Source organism: Agelaius phoeniceus, chromosome 1, assembly GCF_051311805.1.
Source record: "Agelaius phoeniceus isolate bAgePho1 chromosome 1, bAgePho1.hap1, whole genome shotgun sequence".
NCBI lineage: Eukaryota > Metazoa > Chordata > Aves > Passeriformes > Icteridae > Agelaius > Agelaius phoeniceus.
This window is the reverse complement of record NC_135265.1, coordinates 131860026-131884060: the sequence shown is the minus strand read 5'-3', so window position 1 is coordinate 131884060 and position 24035 is coordinate 131860026. Positions and strand designations below refer to the sequence as shown.

At 41.9% G+C, this 24035-nt stretch overlaps 2 protein-coding genes across 2 annotated transcripts; one reads left to right on the top strand and one right to left on the bottom strand.

The window, feature by feature from the left end:
* Positions 1–348: 348 nt before the first annotated feature.
* On the top strand, positions 349–13796 carry ERICH5 (glutamate rich 5). Its single transcript, XM_077187639.1, has 4 exons — positions 349–539; positions 4450–4869; positions 6838–6954; positions 9931–13796. The coding sequence occupies exons 1-4, from the start codon at positions 485–487 to the stop codon at positions 9951–9953; spliced, it is 615 nt and encodes a 204-aa protein (XP_077043754.1). The 5' UTR covers positions 349–484; the 3' UTR covers positions 9954–13796.
* Positions 13797–14637: 841 nt separating this feature from the next.
* On the bottom strand, positions 14638–24032 carry RIDA (reactive intermediate imine deaminase A). Its single transcript, XM_054633119.2, has 6 exons — positions 23872–24032; positions 19609–19714; positions 19006–19060; positions 18108–18176; positions 16486–16541; positions 14638–16059 (listed from the first exon to the last, which is right to left on the bottom strand). The coding sequence occupies exons 1-6, from the start codon at positions 23931–23933 to the stop codon at positions 15997–15999; spliced, it is 411 nt and encodes a 136-aa protein (XP_054489094.1). The 5' UTR covers positions 23934–24032; the 3' UTR covers positions 14638–15996.
* Positions 24033–24035: the final 3 nt, after the last annotated feature.

Genomic DNA, 24035 nt, shown 5'->3' with positions numbered 1-24035 from the left:
CTCCCCGGGTCCGGTCTGGGGTTCCCTGCAGACACCCCACACCCTCAGTCTCAGGTTCACAAGCTCAGCCACATTCACGGACCGCCGAACATCGGCGTGGCCTCCGAGTCCGTCTAATACAGCTGCCCAGACCTGCACCCTCTCAGCCGGGCTGCGGGTCTCCTTCCTCTACCCGCTGCTATCGTGGCTCGAAGCTTGCTAGCGAGGTTTACGAGCACACCCCCAGGGTTAAACTCCGGGGCACACGGACCTGCAGTCCCTTCCCTGCGGCTGCCACTCACAGCTTGTGGCACCCTGACACGGCGCAGGAATCCGCCCTGGGGCAGCTGGCCAGGCCTGAGCGCCGGGGGAGGCTCCAGCGCCGGGGCCGCCCCCCGGCTCCGCAGCTCGGTGCTGCCCGGGGCCGCGCCAGCCGCGCTCCGAGCCGAGCCGAGCCGAGCCGAGCCGGCCGTCGGGAGCGGCTGCAGAGCCCGCCGGCCCCGCCATGGGCTGCTCCAGCAGCGCCCGCAGCCGCCCCCAGGAGCCGCCGCAGCTGCCGGGTGAGCGGGGCGGGCGAGCCGGGCGGGGGGAGCCCGCAGAGCTCTTCGGGGATGCGGGGCCGCGCTGCGCTCAGGTGCTCCCGTCCCGTCCCGTCCCGTCCCGTCCCGTCCCATTCCATTCCATTCCATTCCGTCCCGTCCCGTCCCATTCCGTCCTGTCCCATTCCGTCCCATTCCATTCAGTCCCGTCGCGGGGAAGGCGCCGCGGGTGCGCGTCCCACAGAAACCCCAGAAGCGGAGCCAGGAGCCCGTCGGGCTTCCCTCGGCTTTTAATTCTGCCCGCGCCGTGGAGGGAGCTGCGCCCCGCGAGTGATGGCTTCGAAACTGGTGTTTCTTGTGAATGAGTGCCCAAGTCACTTCCACTCCGCTCCGCAGGGTTTTGTTTGTTTGTTTGTTTGTTTGTTTAATTTCCAGATACATCCTGCTGTTGGTCTTTTTGTGTAGTACCTTGCCAGTCTAGTGCCCTTTCTTTCCTTCTTTAAAAGAATAATGAACTGGCAATATTTGACCCCGCTATCCTTCCTTTTTTTTTACAAAATCCACCCCGACATAGTGTGCAGCATCGACAATGTTCCTGTGGCTTTAATTGGCTCAAGTCACAGCAGACTAATTTTGTGAGCAAGGTATATTTGCGGGATGTTCCATAAGAATATCCTTGCTATTCAGTAGAACTAAACAGAACTTTGTTTCCATATTCATCATATTTTCAAACCAAGGAAGGTTTGGAAACACTTCTATAAGAACCTGAATGCTGCAGTTACAGGAATTGTCCTCTCCAGAAAGATACATCTCGAAGGCAGACCCAAAAAAGTTGTTTGCATTTCATTTTACTGCATTTCTTTCCTATATTCTTGAGTTATGATCTGTTGCTGTTACTCTGCCTGCAGCATCCGTGGTTTTTGCATGGGTTTATATTCTGTGTGTTGTCCTGTGGTGCTGTGGCTTGTGACTGCAGAGAGGAGAGCAGGTTGTGGGCTGAGCATTGTCTGTGCCCCCACAGAGCCAGCACAGATCTGCTGAAAGTATCAGGAGAAACCTCTTTATGCTGTACCTGCTGTCTCAGTCACCTGGTCAATGTACCAATTGCTCTGCCTTTCCAACCTCCACTAAATGATACCTGCACAAGAGCACTAAAGGGCTCAAAGAAACAGCAGAAGTCATTTATTCTGAGTATTTTAATTATTCTGTATAAAAGCATGTTCCTGGCAGGATAGGTCATGAAATGTTCTAAATACATACACTAATTTCATGGCAAGGATGAAATGCAGTTTGTAATTACAGCTGAAAGATCTGCATTAATTTGGCAATCACTAATCAGATGTGTTAACAATTTGCTATTTACTTTAATAAGAAAAGATAATTTTCTTATTTTTCTCTAAATAAGTTAATAGAGGAAAATGGGAAAAAGTATTTCATTTTCTTCCATTGATGTGTAACTCATAAAATTTTGAGGCTTTTCCAAAAGGAAAGAAGGCAAAGAGAAAATACTGTAGCCATGGTCCACATACATTCACTGTGTTTTTCTTTTTTCTCCAGCTAAAAGAGTCTACAGCAGGAAAAATAAAAATTTTAAATTTAAAAACAAAACAAAACAAAGAATCCTAGGAATGCTGACTGCCACATGATGTTCATTTTTCTTGGGGATAAAGATATTGAACAGATTACTGAGAGGATTTATTTTTTCCATATTAGGGAATTCTTTGCATTTCAGATGAGAGCACAGGAATGCTTCCAGGGTTTCCAGCAGTGCAGATCTTGTTGCATGGCAGTGTTTTATAATCCAATTTATATAAAACATTTTGAGGTAGAGAGAGCTAGCTGGAAGTTATAGGGCTGGTGCTTATAGCTGCTGCAGGAAATTCTTAGTAATAATACATTTGAATTGTTTCTTTTACTGCTAACATGAATTAAAACTCTGTATAACATGCTAATTTTCATGGCTCATTTGTTTCTGTCTGTAGGCTTTAAATGATCTCTCTCCATCTGGCAATGAGCAAGGTGAAGGTGTGAAAAGTATCTAAAGGGATGAAAAATAAAAATGTGAAAACATCAAATTTCTGATCTCTGAGCATACATTACTTTTTTAATCACTGCTTAGAGTAGCTTAAGTTAAACATTTACTCACTATTATTCTGATTTGGTATCTGTTTCACTTTGAACTTCATTTTAGGAAAAGGAGTGCTTGGGAGACAAGGTGTAATAGAGATCTAGAGAAAGCAACCAGGGAAATATATTTGCTGTTTCTCATAATGCAAGAACTGCCACTTGATGAAATGACCAGCAGCAGGCTTAAAACCAGCCAAGATGTGTTTTACAGGGGGTGTGAGTGGGCTGCAGCCCTCATTCCCATTGGGTATAGTGGAGACTGAGTGTAAACAGGTTCCAAAGGGGCTTGAACAGGTTGACAGAGGAATTCCACTGACAGATTCCACAGACAGATTCCAGGAATTCCACAGACAGCCCCGTGGGCTGGGGCCCTCTGCCCTTCCCCCTGCCCCTGGCAGCTGTCAGAGGCAGGGTCTTGCCCTGGGGAGGGTCTGTTGTCAGAGACCCATTGCTGAGTTTGCATCCTGTTGTTGCATTCTAAATTGCCATACCACTGTGGATTTGGAGGGGTTGTTTGGAACTTGGATGATTTGACAGTTCCTGGGACAAATGAGATTTTATCTGTCTCATAGTGAAAATTGCCTTCTGTCTGTCTCGACAGTCCAGATTCTCAGTTCTTGCTCTTCTTCTGGCTTAGCCATCCTTCCCTGGGTCTGTAGGCACATGCTGACAAGGTGACTCTTGTTGGGGAGCTGTTTTGTTTAAATGTCTCAAAAGAACTCTAAACTTACTTTAATGGCAGCAGTATTCAAGCAGATGTTTTAAGAGCAGGGTGTACTACTTTTTTTCCTGTTCATCTATGTCTATTTGAACATGTGTAGATGTGTTCATCGGTGAACAGTATCATATGGTTCTGCTTACTGGCTTTGACACTGCAATCATATTTTTTTCAGAAAATACAGTTTTTCCAGTTTTGTAATTATTATATAAACAGATTTCATGCTTGAATTACCAGGGGTTTCATCCTGACATTCTTTAGGAAAAGGTTAAGTACAAGATCCTGTCAAACTGAATTTCATTAGAATGTTAGTAAGGCAGTCTGATAGGTAGGTATAGCTCATTTTGAGTCTTCAGCTTTTATCCTTAAATACCTGTCAAAGTAATTTTGTCAATTCTTTACTCATAATTTTTTTTTCTGCCAAACCCCATTGCTTTGCTAGCCAATCAGTTGATGAAAGATGAAAGAAGTGGAAGTTTTAATTTCTTTAGGCTTCCTGTTACTGATTTTTTTTTTTGTTAGACAAATCATGGTATGAATAGTAGTTTAGTATTGAAAAAGAGAGACAAAGTGGTTTTTGTTTTAAGAGGTGAGCACTGCTCATCCTCTGGGCTTTCAGGGGTTTTATTCAGTCCACCTGAAGGTACCACCAGAACTTCTCACACACAGCCCAGGACAGCAGCTCCCTCACACTCCCCACATTGATGCAGTGCTTGGTTTGGGGCAGGAAAAGGTGCTTCCTTGCAGTGTCCCATCACCAGCACACCACCTGCACACTGCAGATTCAAAGGGGAAATGTAATAGAACATTGACTTGCAAACAAGTCTGCTCTCTTAATATGAAAATGTATTGCATGCATCAAATGAAAACTTATTTTTACTGTAAGAGCCACACCATCCTCCACTGGATATGTGTGGATATGTGCAGCAGACTTGTGAGGGAGTGTTTTCCCTAGCCAGGAGGGAGCTCTTTGTCAGGTACTGCTTGTGTGGTTCACTGTGGGTTTAGTTGTCATCCAGCTTATGTGCCCATTCACCAATTATCTGTAATTCTCTTTTTCCTTCCTTGCCCTGCTGTAACTAAAAGCATCCTCAGGTGCAAACACCCCGACTGCAGATGACCATGGAACTGCAGCTGCCCAAGCCCAGCTGGAGCCGGCAGAGCGTGTGAGCCTTGCCTCGGAGGAGAGCAGCCCAGGCGAGCAGCTGCCGGGAGAGGAGGCTTCAGCCACGCTCCGGGACGTGGAGGGACAGACAGAGTCGGTCAGTAAAAGGGAGGAGCCAGAGGGCACCGAGCCGCTGCCCGCAGGAGAGGAGGAGAGCTCCGAGCTGCCCTCTGTGTGGCGAGAGGAGAGCAGGGGCCCCTCACCACCGGCACCAGGAGAAGATGCTGGGGCACCATCTCCAGAACCAGCAGAGGACAGTGGGCTGGCAGAGGGCAGTGACAGCTCTCTAGTGGAAGTCGTCGAGAAAGTACATATTACTGAAGAGGAGCACCTCGCTGAGGGTAATATTTGTGCTTTCATAAATTCAGGAGACCAAAATTTACCTCCAGGGACTTCTGTGTGGGTCCTCTTGGCTTTACTAAGAGCCTCAAATGAGCTTCTGGAGTCAGAATTTGGTCCAGGGAGTCTGTACAATGTGAGGCATAGAAGAATGTGGCTGGGGAAGCCTCGGATTTACAAGTCCAAGCTGTAATAAATTTGTTCAGCATTTCCACCTCTTCTATTTAATTTCATGTCCTTTTTATTCTTAGCAGGTAAAATGTCCCACCATACCCCTCATTTAAAACATTGTATCTCTGGGTAGCTCAGAGACATTCCTTAATATTTGCGCAGCCCAAGGCTCAATTATTTAGTCACATGTACTGTATATTAAATTATGAATTACTAATTATTAATTGTGTGTCAACTGTCCCTGCACACATAAAGCTGGATGTAGAAGAAAACGCATCTCTTTGATGCACACTTGGACACTTGGCATCTCCAGTGTGTCCTTGAAGCTTGGCTACAAGACAAGCAGAATAGAAGCAGTAGTGGAGAGATATAGGGCTGTTTTTGCACCAATGCTTGGAGATGACTGGGTGGGGAGAGAGGCTGTGTGAGGAAGCAGTGCTGTCTGAGGTGATGGGGATTTCCATGTGCTGTGGAGGACCTCTAGCAGGAGGTGTGCTCCTTCCTGGAAATTGCAGGCTATGCTCCTCCTTGGGCTAGTGCCCAGAGGACATGCACTAGCCAAAGATGAACATTTCACAGGAGGAATAAAATTTCTCCTAAAAGGTACAAAGTAGCTCAGTAAGGAATCAGATGCATTCCTGGGGTAGCTCTTCTTAGGGAACAAGCAGGTGAAGCACATGAGGAGTATTTCTCTGCAGGGAGACATCCTCACTCCACTTGGGCCTTGCAGAAGTGCGAGGTGCAGAAGGACTGATCCATGTGAATTCCAGAGCCAGTTACACACACTGCCACTACTCCTGTGGCTTTGTGCTGCTTGTCTCTGAACTGGCTCTATGAATCCCAGTCTTTGCTCATCCTTTGTAGCTGAGCATGGTTGTTGGAGTGCTTTGTTCTCTCCTGTGTCTCTTCATGGAAGAATTTTGTCCTCTACATAATCATCTATCCTTTGGAATAAAGCCTTGTTTTATGTAAGCAGTAAATGACGGGTTGCTCACCTGTTAAACACACATCCTGCCCAGCTGCAAACTCCAATTTCATTATTCACCATTTGTAAGCCTGAGGGGCATGCCAGAGGCAGAGCAGCACACCCTGGACCTTGTGCTGTCACATCTCATCAGTAGAAACATGTTTACAGTTGTCTGTCTCTCTGAAGATGAGTTGTGTGGCTTCTAGCACCGAGTGATGTGTGCAGGGAGAGTGAATGAAGCTTTTGGGGAAAAGAGTTTTGCTCCTATTATTTCCATGGTAGAAGGAATGCCTTAACTTGTGTGCACTCTCTTCCTCTCTTCTGAGGAAGAAGGGATTTTCTATTTTGATGCTATGGTACATATGATACTTAGCATTTGTTTTGCTTTCCCTTTATGCTTTCATAGCTATGGGAGGAAATGAGTTAGGCAGCAGCTTCCCTGGGAAAGCAGGATTTCAGCCAGACTTGGATGTTACCATGTTTTCTATTTCTGTTTCTTTTCCAATTGCAAATAAAACTGCACATCTTTGAAATAAAATACAGGAAAAAATAATTTGAGCAGAAATATACTCATTATTTCCTTTGGATACAGCATCAAGGGGATTTTGTGAAAGCATTACGAGAACTTCATGAGCATGAGGCAACCATATTTCAGCTGGATGATGAAAAGTGTTTGTTTTCCTGTTTGTTCTCTCTGGGTTCATTCAGGGGATACCTTGATAATGTGCATTGGAGAGTTTACAAAACAGAATCAGGTTTACAGAAAGAAGCTGGGACACTTGGTGCTTTTTTTAGTGGATCCTAATTTGATCTCCATGGTTACCATTCCCAGGTGAGACGGGAGAACAGGTGGAAACTGAGCTGCTCAGTGAGACAGTAAGTGAAGGGCCTGAAACAAAAGAAGAAGAAACAGGAGAAGCTGTGGATAGTGCAGCAGCGACAGAGATAGGTATGTTGACAGAGGAGGGAAGGACCACATGGGTTATTGTTTGAGACACAGCAAAGACTGTCCTGTCCCTATTGAGCATATCTTGTTATTCTCCTGTAGGCATACAGCTGCTTTCTGCATTTTTACACAAGAGAATCAAAAATACTTTACAGTAAAAGACATTTTTGGAAGCAACCAATTGGAAGTCATGCTTTTTACATAGGTCATCTTTATATAATACATGAGCCTTATCAGTGATAACTTTTCCCACTTTGGGAAGAATGATAGACTGTAACATGCAGTCTTGGAAAATAAAAAACCTTTGTTAAAGTCATGACTCTGCTTATTATTATTTGCAGGCTTGTCTTTGTAAGCTAAGCCTTAATGCTGCTTTGTGATTTCCATTCTGTGCCAGTCATTTTAGATCCCCTTGTTCTCCTTATCAGCTGAAATCAGCAGTGTGGTGCTGTGATGAAAGCACATTACACAGCATATTCAGTCACGTGGTGGGAAGGAAAAGTCACAGGCCAAATAAAATTCCTCTGGAAAACTGTCACATCAGTGAAGAGAAAAATTAAAGGGGATAAGATTATCCCTCTGGCAGACTTTGAGATTATGGTCAAAATTCTGTCACCACTGTCTTGCTACAAAAGTTATTTCTTCTTCTTCCTCCACATTCACTAAGAACCTCACATGTGAGTCTATCATGTAAGGTGCTCACATGCCCCAGAAGGCAGAATTAGAATCACAGAATAATTTAGGTTGGAAAAGACCATTGAGTCCATCTGTTAACTCAGCCCTGCCAGGTCCATCACTAAATTTTGTTCCTAAGTGCTGCATCCACACGTTTTTTGAACACCTCCAGGGATGGTAATTCCAGCAGCACAGGTTACCCCGTGGTATTGCTGGAATGTGGGAAAGGATGAGCAGGCAATGCAGCTGCCCCTTTCCCCCAGCAAATCTTATTGCAATAGCTGGAATCACCTTCTCCCTCTCCCCTTCCCCCTAATCACTGTTGTACTTGGTCATGCTCAAAATCTCTCTGGGCTGGCAGGTATTTCTGTATTTCAGAAGAGAACAGCTTCAGCAGAAAGGGTGGCAGATACCTTACATCAGTGTCTTTCATGACTTCCAAAGGAGCCCCTTGCACCTGGGGTGAGCAGTCTTTGGTTCCTTCCCAATGCTAGGATGTGTGGCAGCCTTAGGGCAAGCCAGCTGTTGCACTGCTGCTAATGCTCCTGCCAGAGGGCTAAGGGAAATGGTGTTCTTTGTTAAAAGCTCCTATGCTTTTGCAAAGAATCATCTCTCTGTGCTATGAATTCAGCAAAGCACTTAGCTTGGTTCTAGGAAACCTCAAAGAACATCTTCCTGCTCCTGAGGAGTAAGAGAATCATAGAAAGGCTTGGGTTGGAATGGACCTTAAAGATCACCTAGTTTCAACCCTCCTGCCATGGGCAGGGATGCCACCCATTAGATCAGGTTGGTCAGAGCTCCTTCCAACTTTGTCTTGAACATTACTAGAAATTTCACCCAGTGATGATTACAGCTTTATTGAAATTCTTCCTCCATTTGCATGCTTTGACAGTATTCTCCCCAACAGTTTTGTAAGGGAGCAGAAAGAGCAGCCCTACTTCTGTGTCTGTAATGCATTTCAGATGATGGGAGTGCACTGACCCAGCTCAGAGAACAGCTGCAGGCAAGAGGAGCAAACAATGCTAAGAAGGGAATACTGATCATTTAAACCTGGGATTCTGTGTAAGGGAGCAATTCTTCCATCTTGAAAGGATATTGGAGAAATAAAGCAAGATTCTGGGCAGGAAAGCAAGACTGCTTAAGGGAATGGAAAAATTCTTACTTTGAGAGACATCAAAAACATTCACAGCTTTGTCTCTAGGAGGGTATGACTAAGAGGATACAAGCTGATCCTAGTTCAAAAAAAGTTTAAAATAGGGCTCTAAAGGTAGCTGATATCCACCTAAGAACAAGGGAATGCTCAGTAACATACTAAGTGTTGAATTTGAAACCATTAAAGGGACTTGGCTTTTTTCATGTTATATTAACAATCTTCTTAGTCACAGAGAATCACTGCAGTTGGATGTTTTTTATTGGTCACTTTCATTCCCATGCAAAATTTCCCACCTTTCCTGTGTTCCTTACCCACCCTCATGGAACACCAGAACTCAGTGTGAGGAAGTCCCACATTCTCATGTTCCCTACCCTTGCTGAGTCTCCTAGCTGGGAAAGGAGTACTTTGAGCTGGGATGGCCAGACCCTGTGATTTCAGCCAGCCACCCCCTTGGGCACTGTCTTTTAGCTATTGAGTGAGCCCCAGAGCTTCTCAGCTGCTGATGGCCAACAGTAGCTTCAGGGGCTGGACACAGTTCCTCAGCCATACTTTGTCATGGAATAGCTGAGGTAGAAAAATACCTCTGGAGCTTGTCTGGTCCTGCTCAAGCAGGAACAGGTTGTTCTGCTGGGTTTTGAATCCGCAGGGGTGGAGACTCCATCAATTGTGTGCAGCCTATTTCCATAACTTAACTGTCCTTACAGTAAAGGAAAAAAAATAATCTTGTCTTTAAAAGGGCACTTCAGTTTGTGCCCTTTTTGTCTCTTGTCCTTACTTAGGATTTACTGTCCATGAAATGCCTGCCTCTGTGTCAAATCTGACTGGAAGGATGTAGTGATTTCAAAAGTTGTTAAGAGAAAAGGCAGCAGGGTGAGGAGGAGAAGAGACTGTAGCAGTGACTCACAGAGGTGATGTTAATGTCTGTGACAGGAACTGTAACTGTGTATGATGGGATGGCGGAAGAGGAAGCAGAACCAGTGGTTGCTTTTAGGTCCATACAGAACATTCTTACAGATTTGGGAGAAGAGCAGATACCCCCTTCATCCTGTGATACTTCCAGGGAACTTTCACTTTGAGTTCCTGTCAGATTTAGTGAATATAAAGTTATACCTTCAATTAATTGCTAAATTAATTTTCTCCATGTGTTTCAGAGACAGCTAATAACAAGGAATAGAAGTTATGTCTCAATGAACGTCCTCTTCTTGGGCCTGCTCTTCTGTTCACATGAATATTTTTAAATTTTATTTGGTTGGGAAAATATAAAGGCTTTTATGGATTGAACCACAAGCTACAGACACATGAATAGGAGGCATCAGAAAAAGTTTTATATAATACAGATTTTTTGAAGTCAAGCTGCCAGGACTTTAAGTTTTTGAAATACTCAAACTTTCATCTCCCTGCCACAGAGTGCCTTCTATACACACCAGCATAACTTTTCAATAGCAGTTTGATCATTCCTTTTTCAATTAGGAGCTTTTCCCAGGTTCAGATTAACTGGCTTCAAATTGTTGAGACCTTCAACCAACATTATATAGCATGAAGAATAGAGTGTAGCTTTTTTCTCTTCAATTACTGTATGTAGGCAGGTCCTCTGAGTGCCTGGACTACCAATGTAGGCAGCTGCTGACATGTACAGCATGTAGAGGACTAGGAGAGGAAATTTACTAAGCTCTAACTAAATGCAGAGGGGAGTTTTCCAGAAAATAGAAGATAACAGAGTGCAGTGTCCAGGACCCAGCTGTGTGCTGCTTACTCCACATTTTTAAATTCAAATTTTTTGAAGGGATTGTAGTACAATACAGGGGGCATTTTTAATTGAGTGGGATGTTTTAGTTGTATAAATCCTAGAAGATAACTTCACAGCTGTTAACATTCATGGCCAATAATAACCTGTCTTAAGCTGTGTAGCTCTCCTCATATGCATTTGTGGCTTCTAAAATGGACTTCTAAGAGAGAAAATACAACCCTGTCTAAGAGACAAATATAAGCCTGTTCCCAAAGAAAAGGTTATCTATTATATTTCTCTATGCTATCAGGGACTGTCTGGGTTGTTTTCCAAAATGCTAAATAATAATTTTGGAGATGAAGCTGAATGGCAATACTTTCAAACAAATTTCCTGTGAAAACAGGCCCTGGATAGGATTTGTGTTTTGGGTCAGATAAAGAGTAGAAATTTGTTCTGGTGCTGAATGTTGCAGGATCACAGCATCAATTAGGTTGGAAAACAACTCTAAGTTACTTGAGTCCAAATGTTGGCTGAAGACCACCTTGTCAACTAGGCCATGGCAGTAAGTGCCACATCCAGTTATTTCTCATCCAGGGACGGTGACTCCACCACCACCCTGGGCAGCCCATTCCAATGTTTAACAACCCTTTTTGTGAAGAAATTCCTCTTGATGTTCAACCTGAACCTCTGCTGGCACAGCTTGAGGCTATGTCCCGTGCAAAGGAACTCCATATAATACATTGCTGGGGACTGTGTTTACAGGATCTCTAGCATAAGGATGTAGGACATGGAGAAATGGTCAGTTACCTAAAAATGGCAAGCACAATGTTGCTCTTTTATTAGCTTTATTGTATAATAGGACTTAACAAAAATCCTAATTGTCACCAGCAAATTATACAAATCCCCTCCTAAAGATAATTTCATACAGCATGCACGTCTGACTCCAGCTGACTCTGATTTGTCTTAAATAATCTAATTGATATCCTTGGCCTATTAACCTTTTGTATAAGCTGATAGTTCTTGGCTGTATCACTAAATCTAAGGTTTTCTCCTTAGCAGCATTCTTATGAACTTGTCAGTTTCATTTCATGTCAACTTCCTGTAGGCAACACTACAAACTTTTAAAACCCAAATGCATACATTTTTTTTAGGGAATTTTTGCTAGGTGGATGTCACTTTTAATTTATTTTTTAGTTTTTCTAGCCTTCTGTAACAGAGAAGCTAAAAGAAGCTGCTAGGTCTATTTAAAAAAATCTATTGACATTAAAGTGAGCATCAAAAATACAAACAGAAGTAGTCAGTGTTTTTATCCACATACTCAAACCATCCCATGAAAAGAAGCCATGAAAAACAACACCATGCACTTTCAAGGGTTGGGGAACAGGTACTGAGCAGAATGAGAACACCCCAAAGTGACGTAGGACTGGGCTGGGTGTACAGCCATGCTCCAGGATGCCCCAGGCACTTCCATCCTCAGCTGATTTCCTCCTGTGAGCTGGGAATTCAGTTCAGCCACCAGCACATGTACTAGCACAGCCCCACTCCAAAACACAGGAGATTAAATCGGCAGAGACAGGCTGCCTACTGGCAAGATCATGAACTGCAGTCTGGCAAGCATTAAACTATTTTTAAGCATAAACCAACAAGAGCTCTGTGACAGAGATCAGTAGTATTCATAGCAACAGAGAAGACTGCACTTGGAAATAAAATTTAAAGATACAAGGGAGTCAAAATGACCTGCTCACCTCAGAGTCACTCTTTCTACCACTGTTGTAACAAGGAAGACAGGTGACTGTGTATGTTCTTCCTCACAGTTCAGCTTCTTCAGGCCATTAAGCAATGCAGATGAAAACAAGAGGAATATAAACCAGGCAGTGACTAAACAGTAGCAGTCTTTCTCAATCATCTTCATCCTTCCAAAGTCTATAATACAACAGGTGAATTCTCTTTTTCCTCTCCTAAAGAGGAAGTATGCTTGATACTATGTTAAACATGAAAAGTTAAATCACCTAAATTATCAAAATGTGCTTGCTAGAAATATGCTGAACACTCCTGTCCTGAGAAATAAGACATCCCTACCATGCAAATTTTATTGTGACCTAGTATTCATGGTCTGGGAGCTACCAAAGCTTGTACTATGGATAAACAGCCACTGCCTGCAGTCAATTGCCCCTGCATACCTGGGACTACTCAGAGGTTGCAAGGAGCAGAAATTCATCTGTCCAAGAGCTTTCTCATGTTAAAGGCTGGGAAAAGGAGGATTTGCTGCAATATTTGTGTTTACAGGATACACCTCCAGATCTCAAGCAACACGTTGGTTTTTTTTTAAATGCAGTGAAGCATTTTTGAGGATTGTTTTGTATTTTATCAAAAGCTAAATGATCTTCAGTCCTCAACTTCATCCAAGGTAGAAGTAACCATTCCTCACATAAGGGAGTGCTGGGCAGTGCACTTGAAACAACAAGCTTAATTTCCAAGCTAACAAGAAAGTTCTGGTAGAAATTTTTTTCTAGTTACCAATAAACACAGCCCTAGAAGAGGTTAAATTTTCACCCTGTCAGCTCTGTGCAGACACATACACACACTGTAGGGTCTCAGAAGATCCCAGCACATCTGGCTGGCTGGGGCTGGCTGTTTCACTCAATGAGGAACTGCTTTTAGGTAAACACTGCAACAAGAGCAAGTGCTGGCAGAAGAAGATTGGGACAGTTTATGTGGTTTAAGAGAACACAGTTTCATTAAAACTAGGTACTGAAATTTATTTTTTGCATTATTTAACCTGTAGAGAATATTATCACTTAAAGAAGAAAGAGTCTTACTAAAAGAAACACTTGGTAGAACATACACATTTCAGTACTTTATACATTGCTTAGCTTTCACAGAAAGAGGTGTTTTGCTGTGTTTTTTTAGTTACATGTGATAGAAACAGATTTTAAATGCCAAAATCAGGATGGCACAAGATGAATTGCAACTTTATATTTTGCATGCAGCTCAGTCTAGCAAAGGAAAAACAAAACCCTGTTTTTAACATATCTCTATTTAAAACTGGATTTGTTAAATGTCTATGTACTTAGTAATTTGCAAATTAACCTCGGAGACAGGCTTTTCATATTGGAGAATCATGGGAGTTGGCCTTTTTGTTTTAAAGAATAGAATCAAATAATATAACTCTGCTTAAATAAAATAAATGTTTTACACTTCTCTGTGGAAGGCTGATTTTTTATTTTGAAAACTACTATGTTAGAGCTGTAAATAAGAGTGTTTATTACAGTTACTCTAAACTTCCTGTATCAGAAGAATACATATCAAGAAAATGTCTTGAAGGGCTTTGATTTAAATATATAGTCTAAAAACTACAACTGTCTTCACCTGAAGAATCATAAAGCTAAAAGGGAATTTCTGTTCCTGAGTTTTTGCAGAATGGCACCTTACTGATACAAACACTTAATGGAAGCAGTACGTTCTGCCTTGTTAGTTGCATCCAGCATGGAACTTTTGCCAGGTGTTTGAGTTACATCTCAGTCTCAGACTGTCCCTCACTGTGGAGAGCAGCGGTGTATTCACTCTCCTGCCACCGAAATCACAAGGAGGGCTATGATGGACTTTACCGGCCAATGCTCAACTCAGCACGCCACAAGAACACCGCAGCTGCCACCTAGCGCTGGGTTCCAGGCGGGCACAGCAGGAAGGCAGGCAGCAGTAAGGAGGGATAAACCACTGGGGTTATAAAAGGCTGAACCAGCTCATGTTCAAAACAATTGAAATCAGCTCATGTACAGTGAACTTGAACTAAATCTCCTACAAATCAGTGAAATAGATCCTAACCAAGTAATTATACCTAAACAAAACTGTAACAGAGAAACCTAGTATAAATTAGGAATTAAACTCCATTTAAAAGTTTAAATGTAACTCCATTAAATTACATTATTTTTAAATATTATTAATTAACAAAATGAAGGAACATCAGCTTTGTGTTTCCTAGAAAGTCATAGCCATATTAGCTAGTATTAGCTCCTTCCTAACACATCTGACCATGTTTTTTCATAGGTGGGATTGCTTATGGAGTCAGAGCTACAGAGCATAAGATGCCTTAGTACAGCCAAGGAGACAGAACAAGAACAGCGACAAAGAGTTTATGCATAGGAAGTTTATTTAGAGAAAAGTCAGGCATTTTTCAAAGGCTGTTTGGAAGTTTGCTGTTTGAAATAACAAAGGCATTATCTTGCTTCTAATAAAAATAATTATCTCCCAGAGAAAGCAAGGTAATACTATAAAAAGTCCTTATATCTGCACAGATTTGCTGTGACAACCTCATTATGAATCTTTTTGCTATAATGGTACAACTTATAAGCTCAGTGAAAAGAAGGAATGGCTGTTTCACATCAAATCTAGGACTGGTAAGTAGGGCTGACTGTTCTCACAGTATCTATTTCTACTTGACAGAAGATCAATACAGAGGGATGGGATAAGTTATTACCATCACCAGTTGGATTTCTCAATATTGCTTATTCACCCCATCAAACCAATGCTTCTGACCTTAATGGCAGAGGAAAAAATTACAAGAACTGTAATGATGGTAGCTGAAAGCTTCCTGTCCTGGAGAATTGAATCCTTAGCTATTAGGATGTAGATAATAAGCCTATTCTCTTGGTTCAAATTTGTTATTGAATAAGCAAGCTGGAGACTGTTTTTGTAATGGAGCATCAAACCACAATCAGGAAAAGAAAAGTTTGTTCCCATAATAGACAAGCACATTTTGCAGTTCCAATTTTTATTCTCATTAAACATTTTTTAAATTTTATTGATTTTTTAAAATCAAAACTGTCAAAGTTGAATTGCTATTAAAATGATCACAAGAAAGGTTACATGTAGATATTAATATCCATCTGATTTATAAAGGTACCACTTGACTTCAGAAAATCGTAATTTTCTTCTTTCTGAAATTATTATTGTCTTTGTTAAGCAGTTGCTTATATATGAAAAAAATCTGAGTCCCGACAGTAATCTATTATGTAATGAAAGAGGTTAAGAAAATTCAGAAGCGAATACAGTAAAATTCCTCTGAAGAGGTACGCTAAGCAATTCATGTGTTCTGTTTTTCTCAATTCTGTCATTTTTTTAATTTAAAATTTTTTACTAAAGACCTACAATTACAAATCAGTATAGTTTTCCATGTCCAGATCACCCATAGTGTAACTCTAATACATTCACCCAGGTATGTACCTTAATACCTGAATATCCAGTCACCTCCACAAAGGGCAGGTCCTGTCCTGCAATCTGGCTCAGCTGATTTTAGCAGGACTCAGGCACTTTTCAGAGTTTGCCAGTAGAGAACTCACTCTAAGTCCTGAAGAAAGCACCTTTCCTCAGTAAGTTTACTGATTTCAGCTGTGTGTAACTGCTGTTAGTCAGCTGTAGGAATAGGATATAAGGAAGAAGTATTAACTCAATCTAAAACTGCCATTGTAAGATATCCAGTCTCTACTTATAGTCATGCTGAAGCATCTTGGAGAGGTCCCTGAATGGCAATAGCTTCAATCTCAACTCTGGCCCCCTGTGACAAAACAATGAAGAAACATATTAGGAATTTAGTCTATCTATTTTATGAAGCAATAGGATGAACAACACAACTTCCCAAAAAACAGAGTGACATTTGAGAGAGATTATATTTCTGACAGTTGTATTACTGATTTAGCAATGTTCAGTATGTTGTAAACTCAATTTATGCTTACTTAAGTATCATAACCCCTTATTTCTAATGTTTTATCTATCTTCCACCATAAAGAAATATGTGTCTCACGTGCAGATCTCTGACAATGTGTGGGAATAACAATGGTAGACTTAGAAAAGAAACTAATTAAGAGTCTTTATTGAAATAATTGCAGTCAAAGCTATTTTGGAATTTGAAAAGCTGTCAGAATGCTTCAGTAGTATTCCAGAAAATGTTGGGGTTTTTTGTAGATAGAAAAGTGACACTTACTCTGGGCAAAGCAGCAACTTGATAAGCTGCTCTGGCTGGGAAGTTTGCCTTGAAAACTGTAATTTAAACAGAAAACATCCAGCAATCACTAACCTTGGCTTGATAAAACACAGTTCAAAGTAATCTGTATAAAACGAAATCATTGGAACAGTTTCAGGTTCAAGGCTACAAGACTTCTATGCCAGCCTTGGTTTTTTTTTGTTTTAGTGACTGGCTGCTCTCAATCTCAGCAAGCCACCACTTGCTGAGATTGCTCTCAATCTCAGCAAGCCACCCAAGCAGTCAGCTGCAGTTGTGACCTGGCAGCCAGTGATAACCTGTATTCAGCTGACACTGCAGGGCCTTCACACCAACTTGGCTGCAAAAGGATGATTAAATCAGAATGGTGATCATCCAGTTTCAAACACCAGGGAGTGGGAGATGGCTCTTTCACAGAAAGAGCAGGAGAGAGAAACAGGCCTCTGCCAAAAGAGTCATGAGCAAAGATCCCAGATTCACATGAAGTCATCAGGAGTTCAACCTTACTCATATCAAAGGAAAACAGAGGAAAAATAGGCCCATTTAGACCTGACAATCACAGATACTAGAACAGGGGTAAGGCATGGGGAAGGGTACTGGTAAAGATATAAGAGATGAATTTGTAGAATATTAGAATAGTCCAGACTGAAAGGAACCTTCAGAGATTACATAGTCCAGTTCACCACCATGCCACAGCCAAGAATATCTTTCACTGTATCAAATTGCTCAAAGTCCCATCCAACCTGACTGAACACTTCCAAGAAATTTGCACAATGAAGTCAAAGTTTTACTAGTGACAGTAATCACAAAACTGTTAATAATGGAAGTGTTGGGGTCGTGCATTAAGATTAAAAAACTCAACGAGAGAACAGCAGCAACTGTTTGCTCAAACTCCAGCTGGAGGTAACAAGTAACTAAGCATGCAGCTGGTCTGGTTTTACCCTGCTCAAGCACTCACACCCCCAGTACATTTTGACAAGTAGGAGACTTGCTTACTTGCTTCTCAATGAGACTTCATTCAAGACCAGATGCTGCTATCTAATTAAGAGCCAAAGCTATATAAATAAGGAGCTCATGCAAATTGTACCAAATTATTCTGTACAACATGGCTCGTTGGAATCACCTATTTCAGTCTACATTCACTTTTGTTGACCAAGCATTGTTCTTTTTGCTTCAATGGGAGCAGCATGGCTCCTCCTTGTATAAAGAACAAGCCCTGTCCCATAACAATGGCCCTCAAATTGTTCAAAGATACAGACTTTAAAGAAATGGAGATATAAAATCTGAAATTCAGCATTGGAGGCTGCCTACAGTAGAATTACATCCAGGACAGCAGAACATCAAGCAAGGTAAGAGGCAAAGAATATCAACCTGTAGGGATAGCAGGAGCTCATCTTCACAGGACGGTGAGGGGATGGTAGAACACAAATGCACATGAAATTAGGCACTGCTTGATCTGATACTTGAAATTTTTAAAAAATTTCTATGGGAATTTCAAAGAATATGGAACTACATCGTCGGAGTCATTAAAACACTTTGACTACCATGAACATAATTTGTTCCACAAGCCATAATGGTAAAACACAAGTAAAATATCTACTTACATTGTTTGTAAACATCATTGATATCATTGTAGTCCTTCATGTCTGCCATCAAAACTGTAGTCTTCACAACTAGAAATTATGTAAGTGCAGTTATTTTAGACCTCTGACTTGCATAAAAAATTGAAAAACTTTAGTGCATTTCTTGCTTTTATTTTATACATTTCTCTCAAGTATTCTAAACATTTTGAAAAGTTTTGCAGATATTGACCATTAGAGCTACAACCTAAGGAACCACCTAAAAAAATCTGAGCACCTAGTATGTAATAAAACTTTAGGGAATTAAACCATTCCTGACTAGCTCTGAAAAAGCCAAATTCTCCCAAGAGGCACTGAACTGATAAGCAGATAAATGAAAACAGCTGTTGTAAGCCAGCTGCTGGCAATAAGTTATATATAATATCTGCTGGCAGAAAAAAAAGTTCATGGAAGGTCTGAAAATATACTCTGTGCTAGAATTTTTTTCCCAGGACTGCCTAACCCAGCATTAATCCTGGTGTGGCTTCACCAGTAGAATCCTCCACCCAAAAATAGTGTCTAGAATACTAACAGCACAGATACAAACCTGCTGTCACCTGGAGCAAAGCCTAGGATGCTTAAAATATCTGTAGTCACTGCAACATTGTCTGTACCCAAGCTTCCCCAGTTGGAATTAAAACATTAGTAGCATTGCCAGAAGTTTTTGGTGAAAGACAGTGTACCATTGATACCCATTGCAAACACTTCCATGTAGATTCATTTCTTTTATTTTTTAACCTAAATTCACAATTTCTTTTGTTTCTTCCAGCTATTTGTTCAGCAAATAGCTTTTTTCTGTTTTTTTTAAAGGTCACTTGATTTTTTAATATTTTAATTCAGGTAAAAACAACCACCTGTTTGCCAGAGTCACAGCAGCACTTACCATTGCCATAGTCACAGCCTGCAGCTTTCAGGATTTCTCCCATGTTTTTTAGAGCCTAAAGAAAACGTGAAACAAAAATCTTTTAGCTATCAGCTGGGTTATATTTATGTAAGTATGTAAATATAACTTGTGACTTGGCTGAAGTTTTACTGTTCAACCAGCAAAACCTCAACTGTCAAAAAAAGACTGACTTAAATAAAAATTAATAGGAGGGAGCATCTAATAATATTAAACCATCCATTCATTAGATGTAAATGCATGATGCACCTCCATCTCATCCTATTATCTCACTCCACCTCTTTGCTGCTGGGGGAGTAAAACTTTCCCTGACTCAAGCCAGGTTTTTTATTGGGGTGTGAACCTTTGCTTCAAACACTGGTTCTTTCATACCTTCCTACATTAAACAGATTTCTACCCTGCCCTTCATGTTTTCCAAGTTGTTGGAAAAAAGACAGCATTAGTTAAGATGGAATGACTTCCTCCTGCTTTTCCCCCATCTGGACGATGTGATGTGCTCTCGATCTGCCTCAATTTTTCACAATTCCATCTTTAATTAGACACATGGCAACTCCATTACAAGTTCATTGCTGGAAGGCTTCTTACCTGCTTGGCTTCCTCCTTTGCCCCTCCAGAGACAAGCTGCCCAGTGGAAGGCTCCAGCCCGATCTGCCCTGCAATGTACATTGTCCGGTCCACCAGCACGGCTTGGCTGAAAGCACAAGTGCCATTTTAGGTCTAATGTTCCCCCACAAAAACACTTCAAATTTCAAATCCAAAAGCACATTTCAAATTTTCTACAGTACTTTATAATGCATCAGGAAGAAGACTGAAGTTTTGCACATGCAAGTCTGTACATGCAGTCACACATCAATCTGCTTATGCTTTTGAAGAGCTGGGATTACACCATCTAAGCTCTGCCCTCGAGGAGATAAACCCTGTTTCTTGCATAGGCACAAGGTGTAAATGCAGTAACACAACACTAAACTGAGCTACAGGTTCCCCACAGCAAATAGCACAGAGGGAAGGCAGAATAAATAAAAACATTTTTTGCACCTGCCCAGATAAATATTGCATCCCTGTTTGAGAAGCAGACAATACCTTTCAAACACAATTCAGCTGCAGAGCAAGGAAGGAAAAAAAAAAAGGGAAAAGTCAAAAGATATTTAACATTTTTCTTCTTAAACAGGCACTATGATAATGAGTTACAGCTGTGAGGTGACCCTGCACCCTGATTCTCTGGCAGTAATCCTCCAGAGTAATGAATTTGGCCAGTCAGCAAAACACCTTGATCACTCAATTCCCAGAACAATCACTCTCCTCTCACCAAATAACCTGAGTGACTTCTTTGCTGTGTTAATTCAGAAGAATGCAAAATTCAAGCTATTTGCAAAACATTTATATAAAAATGTCAAGTGTGCTGTTGCTGAAGTCGAGTCAGCAATTATTAACGTCTCTGCTACAAAGAGGTTAAAAGTTGAAAGCAAAGATTTAAACTACCTAGCAAACATTATACAAGTGACACAACTTAATTCTCTTCAACCAATAATTAAAAATATTTTGCAAAGAAATTATAGAAAGATTTTTTTGCGAGTGCTTGTGGCGTGTCAACACCATTTTTCATATCTCTTCTCATTCCACAAGAAAATGCATTGTTTTGACCATTCAGCAACTCTCTCAAGCTACACAAACTAGAGTTAGGCACCTCCCTGAAGTATCTGAAATAGGAGGTTTGCTTCCCTTTAATGTTGATGGAGAAAGAGGGACATATTCAGAGAATATTTTCAGTACATCTCTCAGCTGAGATTCACTCAGTTGGATTGTCTTAATCCATTCACCTCACAAGGTACTAACCTCATCTAGGTTTGACTCAGTCAAATGATCAGGGTTAGGCAGTTTGAACTTCTCATCTCTTCTGTTACACCTGTCCTACATTCTCCTGTAATTTCATGAGGGGAAAAAACAGCCCGTGACTTTGTCAGTTATGGTAAACTGTCTTACATGGGAATTATTTTTTCTGTCATCAACTAACAAAACTGGAGTAAATCACAAAACTACACCATACAAAGAAGAGAAACCAGTGAATGGTTTTCTAGCTGACACAGTCTTGTTGATAGACATGTGTGCATGTACACATAGGTTTCTTTAGTTTTCTTTCCTACTACTCCTGCTGTGGAGGGAGGCCAGCAGAGCACAACCTTCTGTTTCTGTTTGAAGCAACACAGGGAACTGTGCAACAAGAAGGTATGTGCTCTCCACTAAAAGAGATAGTCTTGTACTGTTTAGCACAAAGCAAATGACAGTGAAATGTTTATCTCAGAGACCTTCTGAGAGTCCTAAATCATTGATAACTTGGGAAAGAACAAGCTGAAGCCTTCTGATACCACTGCCAGATCAAAATCTGCAGCAGCCTTATTGTGTCTGCTCAGCTTTCTCCTCTTGGTGTGCTCACCAGGGGAATCCTCCATTCACTGAGGCTAGGAACAATTTACCAGCCAGGGAGTACACTTGAACTGCACTCAAATGCACGAGTGCAGCTAAGGGAAAATTTCAACTCCACAAACCCCCATCAATTTTTAACTGCAGATGCACCTTGTAACTAGGGCCAGTCATAGCTACTCATTAATCAGCAGGGATGTGATGGGTGTCTAAAGTCAGTCACATTTCAGTGTGCCTAAATGCATAACTGGGCAGACACTGTGACCTTGGAACAACACTGTCTGTCAGAGAGATGGTGTTAGGAACCATGCTCTGTTAATCAGATCTTCTTCACATAAATGATTGTGGATTAATACAAGAACAGTATCCTTTAAAAAGTTAATAACATTAATGAGATCTATAGACCCACACACAGATAGGTGTGTTTTTATATATCTGTCTACCTACCTACCCATCTCAAGGTACTGGCAAATAGATTCAGTAAAGGAAAGAGAAAAATACAGTAAAAATAGGTCACCAAAAAGCATATTGAAGGGCTGTAGCAGAACCAGAAATGCAGCTCATTCGTCCCAATCCTTCACTGCCATGTAACCAAGCTCAGACCTCACAGCAGAGATGTGGCAGTTATTTCTTGTGCAACTTCTGCTCTCTGGACTTTGACAAGTTTACTAAAATCTGATAAACTAAGTTAGTGATAAACTTATTGATGTTAGACCTGTCATACATTTAACAGGCTGCACAATAAGCAGTATTTCATCAAAAACTACCAATAAGCACAACATTTTGGAGTGGAAAGCAATGTTGAAGGCTGGGACAGTGGTGTGGGCATGTGGACAAAGAATTGTTGCCTTCCCATGTCTTAGATGTTCTCCTGATGCCAAGCAATGCCAGGCCCCTGGCTGCAATCTCCCAACAGTCTATTGTTTACAGAAGCTAACCTTCATGTCATGTCTCTCTGCTTCTATGCTTTTTATTTTTCCATCTTTATAATGCCTATAAGAAGTTTGAAGCTTAGAAAGCTCAGGACACAAAGTAATAGAGACAAAAATGCACCTGGAAGGCACAAAGATGCTATTTGTGAACACAAAGCCTGAATATAGAATTAAAAAATCTTAAAAAACATCCTGGTAAAAGCCCTTTAGTACTTTAGCTATGACAATCTACTATACTGACTGAACATTTTTTCATACCCAAATTGTAAAGAGAAACCTTTCTCCAGTCAAAGCTGGGATTTTTATTTTAATTATATGCAAAACTGCTACAGCAACATACTTGCGAAAATGTTGAACATCTTACATATTTTTACAGCAGTTAAGTTTTTAGACTGAAAAACATTTATAACTATTCAAAAAAAGAAAGAAATTTTCAAGTCCAAGGCATTGATTTCTCCATCTAACCAAGCTCACCCTGGATTGGGCTCAGCCTTCACTCTGTATCACCTGCATAGTCAGCATCTCTAGCTTCCCTGCACAACATGCTTGTCTCTAGCCAAGCACCTCTTTCTGGAGAACAATCATTCTTCTTTTTTTTTAATTCACTCCTTACCACTAATTTCAGAATTATTTTCCCAAACTAACTTTTTGAACTATCCCCCCTCCCCCTATGGGGCTGCAGTTTGCAGTGGCCCCACAGTCCCACTCGTGCTTTGGGACTCCAGGTGCCCCTGGGGGTTCCTGGGGAGGGGGGACCAGGACTGGCCCCTGCTCAGGGTCCTGCCCTCACCTCAGCCCAGGCCTGCTTGACAGACCCCCAGGGACCTGCCAAAACCCCGCCAGCAAAACCTGCTCCTGCACCTCCTGAGAGACTTCCCGCTCCCAAAATCACAGAATTGTTAGGGTTGGAAGGGTCCTCTGCAGATCATTCAGTCCAACCCCCCTGCCAAGGCAGGGGCACCTGGAGCAGGTTACACAGGAACGCATCCAGCTGGGTTTGGAATGTCTCCAGAGAGGGACAAGCTACAGCCTCCCTGAGCAGCCTGCTCCACTGCTCTGCCACTCTCAATATAAAGAAATTCTTCCTCATGTTGAGCTGAAACTTCTTGTGTTCTAGTTTACGGCCATTGCCCCTTGTCCTGTCAATGGGCACCATCCTCCTGGCACCTGTCTATGAGGTATTAATGATGATCCCCTCTCAGTCTTCTCCAGACTAAACAGCTCCCCCAGTCTCTCCTCAGGTGCTCCAGACCCCTCACCATCTTTGTGTCCCTCTACTGACCCTCTCCAGTAGCTCCTTGTCTTTCTTGCACTGAGGAGCCCAGAATTAGACACAGTTCTCCAGATGTGGCCTCACTCGGGCTGAGCAGACCTCCCTCGACCTGCTGGCCACTCTTCCCAATGCATCCAGGAAAGCATTGGCTACAAGGGCTCTGCCGGCTCATAATCAACTTGTTATCCACCAAGACTCTCAGATCTTTCTGAGCTAAGGCATTACCTGTAGGGACCCAGTGCAGGGGCTTTAGTAGTGCTGATTATTTTCTTCACGAGCGAGGCCATGGCAGGAGCTGATCCCGAAGCTGCAGTGACTGCTGGGGCCTCCCCTCCTGCACTCCCTCCTCTTAGCGTTCGCCGGAGCACGCCCCGCCCACCACCGCCTGC